This window comes from Bactrocera latifrons, unplaced genomic scaffold, assembly GCF_001853355.1.
Source record: "Bactrocera latifrons isolate USDA-ARS-PBARC rearing strain unplaced genomic scaffold, ASM185335v1 scaffold_2, whole genome shotgun sequence".
Lineage (NCBI taxonomy): Eukaryota > Metazoa > Arthropoda > Insecta > Diptera > Tephritidae > Bactrocera > Bactrocera latifrons.
In genome coordinates, this window is record NW_017535518.1 from 2,424,454 (window position 1) to 2,432,487 (window position 8,034).

General features: G+C 40.7%; 1 protein-coding gene across 1 annotated transcript; it reads right to left on the reverse strand.

The window, feature by feature from the left end:
- Positions 1–1,752: 1,752 nt before the first annotated feature.
- On the reverse strand, positions 1,753–7,312 carry LOC108967788 (the record flags this gene model as incomplete). The annotated part of the gene is made up of 6 exons (XM_018931416.1): positions 1,753–1,966; positions 1,997–2,564; positions 5,127–5,307; positions 5,364–5,727; positions 5,813–6,040; positions 6,122–7,312. Coding segments are annotated over 6 exons (2,721 nt in total), but the record flags the coding sequence as incomplete, so codon positions are not given.
- Positions 7,313–8,034: the final 722 nt, after the last annotated feature.

The following is an 8,034-nucleotide window of genomic DNA, read 5'->3' on the forward strand; positions in this document are numbered from 1 at the left end:
AATATTTTTTACTCAAAAAAATGTATTTAGTAAACAGATTTAAAAGAATATATACAAATAATACTTAAGTAGGGTTAGAATACTCGTAATAATAAAAAAAAATTATTTTTAACATTTTAATCGATTTTATCTGATCAACTGTTTTTAGAATTTTATTTTTTCTAAACTTTTAACTTTATAAAATTTAAATATGTTAAAAATATTCCAAAATAAAAAATGCTTTTCAAAATTCTGAAAGTTAAAGCAAAGAAACTAGGAAATCTAAATATTTTAAAACAGTTTATTATTTGATTAAGTTTAAATAATACAACATTAAAATTTAATTTTGGGCATACTTTTGGCTTTGTGGCATAGAAAATTTGACAAATTAATAAAAAAAATGAAAATTAATGTGAAACACTAAATAAAGTGTTCCAAAATTTCGGTTTAATTGACGGCTTAATTATTTTTTTAATAATTAAGCTTTTGTAGGGAACATTTAAAAAAAATCATAACCTCAAAATATTCAAAAATAAAATACTAGCACGTTATAAATAAAAATTATAACTTCAAAACACTAAATAAAATACTGTCACTCTAAAAGTAAAAAAAAATGCATAATCTCAAAATGCTAAATAAAATATTGTCATGAAATATTTTTCAAGCATCAAAATGAGCAAGAAAATAGAAAAAAATGTTTTCAAAAATACTGATATGTGCTTGCTTCTGCTACTTAACTATTTTTAAAAGTTTACTTAAATATGTACTTTCAAATAATTTTAAATTAAAAAAAAAAAAAAAATTTAATAAATTTTATAATTCATAATTTTTATAATTCAAAACTATTTTTTTTACTAAATTGTACTAAATTTTCTTGAAAATTGAAATTTATTATTTCTAAGCATTTTTTAACTAAACTTCTCGTTTGTGTTCTTGTGATAATTCACGAGCACTTCATTCTCCATTTTCAACGCGATGGTTCTCACTTGTAATAATTTACTACATTTTCCCACTTTTCTTTAACCTAAACAATAACCTATATTCATAAATATTGTATATAACAAACGAAATAATTACGAACTCGTCTTTTAAAGGAACACATATGAATTGGCAAATAAGCCTCTAAGCATTTGTTCTCTTTAACCACACTTCCCTGCATGCTATAGTAACACTAACTTGTACGTTTATTTGATTATAAAACTTATTCAACCCCACCATAGGCCCCATACCGCATTTGTATTCATAAAAATTTTCCAGTTTTCTTCAACATGTTTTCCTTTTTTTTCTTATTCTCCGTTTCTTTGTCCTTTATTCCTTTTCTAGCGCTCGCACATACGCCCATCTCGTTTACCTTAAATGCAAACGCCAATACCCGACACCATAACAACGGAGCCACTGAACACTGTCTAGTAGTTAAATTGAACCTAATACCAACAACAATGTGCGCACACAACAACAACAACACACACATGTACACACATAGTTACAAAAACGCAGGCACACTGTGACGCTAACAAATCAAGACTGGCCGGCCGCTTGTGTTGTAGCCAACGTCGGCCAATTGGCGACGCGCTCAACAGCATTTCGCGCATTCGGATTTGACTTTGGCGGCTGCTTCGAGCGCTGCGGCTGCTGCTTTTTCCGCCGCTTCGATGGCCGCTTGCGCTTCCGCCTTGGCATGTGCTTCCGCTACGGCTTCGGCTTCGGCGCGTCGCTTGGCCGCCTGACATTGCGCACAGTGTTTCTCCAAGAATTTCATGGACAAGTGGAACGTATATCGGTGCCGGGTACAACGCCTTTACATTTTATATTCCACAATCTTGTTTGGATTCAGGAATTGCTCACGCTGTGCCGCATCCAAGTGGGCGACCGTGCGACTTAAGCCGGATGTGCTGCCAGTTCCGGGTGAGGAGTGCTTTTGTTGCTGTTGTTGTTGCAGCTGCTGCTGCTGCGACTGTTGTTGTGCCTGTTGCTGCTGTGACTGCTGCTGTTGTTTGTGTTGTTGCTGCTGATGTTTATTTTGATTATTGTTTTCCGGCTGATAGTAACCGCCAGCGCTGAGCACACCGACATTCACGCCCGCTACAACGGGCTGCTGCTGGTAGCCGGAATATTGCGGATAGTAAGGCGGTGTGGTGTGCTGTGTGCCGCCGCCGCTGCCACTTACCATGTCTACTGTTTGCACATTTCCGCTCGGCTGTTGCTGGTACTGCTGTTGTTGTTGCTGTTGCTGCTGATATTGTTGCTGTTGCGTGTGCTGCGGATGTCCGTGTTGATGATGGTGATGCGCGCTGCGCGGTTGCTCGGAATGCAATATCGGATATTGCTGTTGATGCGAGTATTCCTGTGAAGTGCCGCCGCCCAGACGCGCCGTGGATTCGTCGTTTAGCCCCTCGCCCATGTCGCCGTCACGGTTGTGCGCGCCGCGTATGCATAGCTTGGTGAAGAGCCAGACGCGCGTGCGGTAGAGCAGATAGCAGCAGAAATGCACCACAACGACGAATATTATGGCACACACGGTGACAATTATGGCCTTGCCCGGTTTTGTCCAGTCCAGCATCGGGTAAATGTAGACGTTGTTCTTTCTGTCAACAAAAATGTGTGGCATTTTTAAGATCTGCGTTCATTATATGTATATCTATTGATGTGCTTGCAATTGGTGTACGGTGTTGAAGTGGTAAATGTGTGCGGGAAACTCAATAAAGATGTAGAAATCAAACCAAAAAGTGATGTGCAGGATGCTGTGCGCATTTTTTCAATACTTAAAAAAAAAATATTTTTTGTTGATTTTGTGGAACTTTTTATACTAAAATAAGAACATAAAATAAAGCATACATACATATACATTTACAAATTCTTAAAAAAAAAACTATTTAAATAATTTAAAATCTGTATTGCAATAAAAAATAAAAATATTTTAAAGGGTGAGCATCCTTTAAGAAACCTATAATGAACACATACCTAATACATCATCTGATCAAACTTAACTCGGACTATTCTTCTTAATTTTTTTTTTCAACCTCGTTTTAGTTTTGTTCGTAAGAAATACACACAATAGTTGACGTATGGAGAGTCAACTATTGTGTGTTTGATAGCTATTTGTGTACGATGCGAAAAGTTTGTCTGACCATTTTTACCACGGAGGCAAAACTTAACTCTGTGTTAAAATATGATTAAAATTTTGGAATCATGGCTACCGAATCGTTAAAAAAGTTGAAAAAGTGCTTTGGGGATTACTTCATTACAAAGACCAGCATTCGAGTGGCACAAAGTATTCCGCGTGGGCGTGAAGTCATTGAAAAAATTTAAAGAAACACTGCTTGAAAATTATTTTATTGGAGTTTCAGAGAGTTAACAGAGGATCTCAACATCTCTTAGCATTTTGTTTAATATTTTGGGTATGAAAGCAAAATATGTGCTTGACAACGTGGGTGAAGACTCTATATTCATCACACACATCATTATTGATGAACTGACATTTGTTTATGAATATGGCATTGAAACTTTCCAACAGACCATCGAATAATGTACCGCAAAATTGCAGAAATCGAAAAAAACCTGTCAAAGTCGGTAAAAAATTAAAGTGATGTTGATCCCTTTATTTTGATTACATTGCTGTGACCTACCATGAATTCGTTCTTTAGGATCAAAAGATTAATAAAGAATACAACTAAGTCGTTTTGAGGCGTCTACATGAAGCAATTAGTTGAGTAGAAGTCGCAAAAGAGAATTACGTTGTGAATTGGGAACCATACATTCAACCAATAATCTAGCGAATGGTCGAAATATGTAAAAAACTAAGGTACTGCTTTTGCTTGATTAGCTTGGGATATATCTATTTGAATTGGTTCCACAGAATCAAAAGGTTAATAAAGAATACTACATAGTCGTCTATGCGAAGTAAGATCTGATTTGTGGGCCGTAAATTCTGAGATTTTTTCTTATGCTAACATTCGAGTATGATTGTTACTGGTTTTTTGGCTGAAAGCGAAATGGGAGTCAATCATCAGCCGCCATATTCGCCACATAAGCCGGTCTGAACCTTGTTTCTTTTTTCAAAACTCAAAAATCAATATCGGTTAATGTGAAGTCTAATGAAGGCTTTAAAACTCATTCACTGAAGGCCACGACAAGTCAAGACAATAACAAGTGTAATATGTATTAAGCATGTTTGTATTGGCTCAAAAGGCGTGTATTAAAATATATAAAAACTGTAAATCCGAGTCAAATTTTTGTCAAAAAGCCTTGGATGAGAGAACCTTCTTTTGATGACGACCACTGCAGACGAGTTAAGGATTACGATTTAAGGGCACGCACCTGGAATGTCCAGGAAATAATTAATTGGAAAGGTACTGTTGCTCAGCTGGTTGCCAATACCGCCGTCCAAGAAGTGCGATGAACAGGACAAGAACTCGAGATGAATAGGTCATTATGGCATTTAATACAGAGGCCATATAAAGCAGCACAAATTTGGTATGGGATTCATGAGAAGGGAGACTCCGTCGTAGAGACCTGGAATTCACTCCGGTGGCTGAACGTCTAGCCACAATCCACATCAAAGTGAATTTCTTCAACATATTGACATTTGAGCCCGACGGAAGAGAAGGACGATGCGACCAAATATGTCTTCTATGAGCGCTTGTAGCTCAATCTATGATAGCTGCCCCCGCCACAATGTGAAAATAGTGCCTGACAACTTTAACGCCAGGGTGGGCAAAGGAGGTATCTTTGACACAACGGTCGGTAAAATCAGCTTTAATGATGAAACATCCCTAAATGGGTTGAAGCTGATCGACTTCGCCGGAGCCCGAAATATGTTTGTTTGTAGTAATAGATTTCAACATAGGAAAATTCATCAAGTTACATGGCTGTGTTCGGATCGAAAAAAGACAATCTGACAACTGATTATCTTATTATACTTGTATATCTTTGTTGGCTTTAGAATGACTTACAAGTTTTAGCTCGTGGATTTCGTAAGAGCATAAGGGAGAAAATAAGTTTGTGAAAAAATCAAAGAGTGATAAGTAAATGAAAAGAAAAATTAAAAGTTATTTAATGTATGCTTCAATTAGTCGTCAACTCAATGCTAAAAAATGTGCTTTTAACATAAATGTGGAAATTTTTAATCAGAAAACTTCGTTACTCACCTATCTGTGCCACCAGCTATAAAATATATGCCCGTAAATATGCCGTAGGCCAAGCCGATGCCGGTCGTGAAGTAGACATGACTCAATTTAATCGGATGTCCGACAATAGCTAAATCGATGAGCATAATCACCGAATTGAACACATGCACCATTATATTTAAAGCGTCTATTTTGTGAATTTCTGCAAAAGAAACGAAAAGGTCGAAATAAATTCCACAAATTCCTAGAGATGCATACCTGGATCGTGCACCAACAACCAATAGCACATCGTTATTATGAACGAGTAAACGGTGGCGCATGTATAGAGCACCCAGTAGATATGATGCAGACGGCTCTTGCGCACCTGACGTACAACCTCGAAATCCTCACGCTCCACCATCATGCCCTGCGTTACAATCCACGCCGCCAACCAAGCTTGCACCGTACAAAAGAGCAGACCCCAATGTGTCAAGTAGATCCACCATTTGGCATAATGATTCTCGAAGTGCTCTTCGGTGCGACCGATGTCGAGTAGCGAGCAAACGAGTGCGGCGAGGCAGGTAATTGCCGTTAGCCAACGGTAAAAAAGATAGACTATGCGCACTTGGGTGTTGCGTTGCCACTAAGAAGGAGTCGAGATTAATGATGAATAAAGGTTAAATAGCAGTTTATGTTAACCAAGTAGAGCAGACTCTAGACAGACTTACCTGACACAGGTAAAAATTGTGCCGGTGCACATGCTCCGGCGTGAATTTGGGGAAACAACTGTTCCACAAACGGCTAACCATCATTCTTTTTTGGCCGACGCAGGACGTCGGATCGTCGGTAATGTTATTGAACTCCTCGCAACTGTCGTCGTGTTGCGGTAGACGTGTCGTCGTTGTACGTTGTTGGTGGTGGTAGTGTTGTGGTTGATGCTGGTATTGTTGTTGTGCCTGCGGTTGTTGTTGCTGCTGCTGCTGGTGTTGCTGTAGTTGTGGCTGTTGCTGTTGAGGTGACGTTTTGTTGCTGTGTACGGACAACTGCGGATATAGAAAATCCGTCGGTGTCGGTGGCGGTGTCGCCACAGGTATTGGTGATTCGCTTGCGATACTATTCTCTGGTGCTGTGATCGTAAGCGCCGGATAGGTGAATGGACGCAATGACCGATTGAGCACAGGCGATAGTATCGGCTCTTCTTCTTCGTCAATATCGATGTCGTCGAGTCCGACGAGATCGGTGCTGCTGTCGAGATCGAGATTGAGATGGGTGGTAGTGGTGGTGGTGGCGGTGTTGTAGTCAAGACCCCAATCAAGTTCAAGTTCGAGTGCGCGCACAAGTTCGTCGTGTACGTCCGCCTCGGGTTCCGGTTCTGGTACCGGGATATCAAGATCTTCAAGATCCTCGACGTTAAGGCCCAAGCCAATGTCGTGACCAATGTGGTCAACGTCGTTAACGTCAACACCGACGCCGACGCCCACGTCGAGATCGAGATCAAGATCAAGTTCAAGATCAGTATCCGGCTCGGCCTCAAGTGCCGGCGATGGTACGCTGCAACGTGCTGCAACGTCCAATAAATAATCGGCAGCAAGACTGCTGCCACGTCGCGATGACGACGATTTGTATGCGTAAGCGCCAGAGTGTAGCGAAGCGCGTTCGTATTCGTAGTCACTGGTATTGAGATCGAGGCCCAAACCCAGGCCAAGTCCCAAACCGTATGCGCCGCTGCCGGTACCACAACCACCAGCGCTACTGCTGGCCGCTGTCGATGTGGAGGCGAGCAAGGGGCGCGCGTGTGCAAGTGCGGCTGGTGACGTGCGTCCGTATGTGGCGCCAAGTGAGCCGGCAGTAAGGTAATTGCTGCCAACACTACCGCTGATGCTGCCACTACCGCCGCTGCCGCTCGAGTGATACCAACGATAGTTGCGGCCGATAGGTGTAAGACCGCCTACGCCGCTATCGCTGCCGCTCGTGCCGAGATAAGCGCCGCCGTATGTACCGCCGCCGTACGAACCGTACGATCCGTATGCGCTATAGGTCGAACTGTGATGACTCGGCGTGTGGTGGTTCGAACTGGTGTTGGTGGTTGGTGGCGGCGGCGCTGTGTAATAGTTGCACGCCTGTTGTGCCTGCTGCTGTGACAGCGATTGTTGTTGCTGTAGCTGCTGCTGTTGCAACTGTTGTTGTTGTTGCTTTTGTAGTTGTAGTTGTTGCTGTTGCAATTGATGTTGTTGTATAAGTAGTTGTTGTTGTTGCAGATGATGTTGTTGATGATGTGAGTGTTGATGGAGATGTGTATATGAGGGAGCGGGCGAATGGGTCGGTGTGGAACGTGAACTGGTGATATTATAATTATGATTGTAGTTGTAGTTGTAGTAGTTGTAATGCTGTGGCAACTGTTGATACTGTGAATACTTCTGCTGGTACGGTTGATGCTGATACTTCTGATACTGTTGGTACTTCTGGTACTGTTGATACTGCTGCGGTATGGGGCCACTAGTTGGCTCTGGACGAAAGTAAAGCTGCGCGTAATCCAATGTGATGGTGTGGTGACGGATGGGTATGTGTTTATATGGAGGCGTTGTTACTGATTAAAATGCTTTGGTGTGGATTACAAACGGTTTATATTTAATATTTATTTTATCTTTCTCTTATATAACTTGATTTATCGCGTTAATCACTGCTTGTGATTGTGAACTTTTATTTCTCTTTTATATATGTCGCTTATGTGGCTGAACTCTGGACTCTGTAATCGGTCTATTATGATGCACAAAACTGCAAGTAAAAGTAGAAAGAGAAAAATTATATTAATTAGTTGAAGCATAAAGCGCCGAATTCCATAGAATTTTGTCTTTTACACAACAAATGCGCTTCATGTAACAACGCCTAAGTAATCTTATTATAATGCTACTACAGTTACGTATACGCCGTGGAATTCAAGCGAATCCAA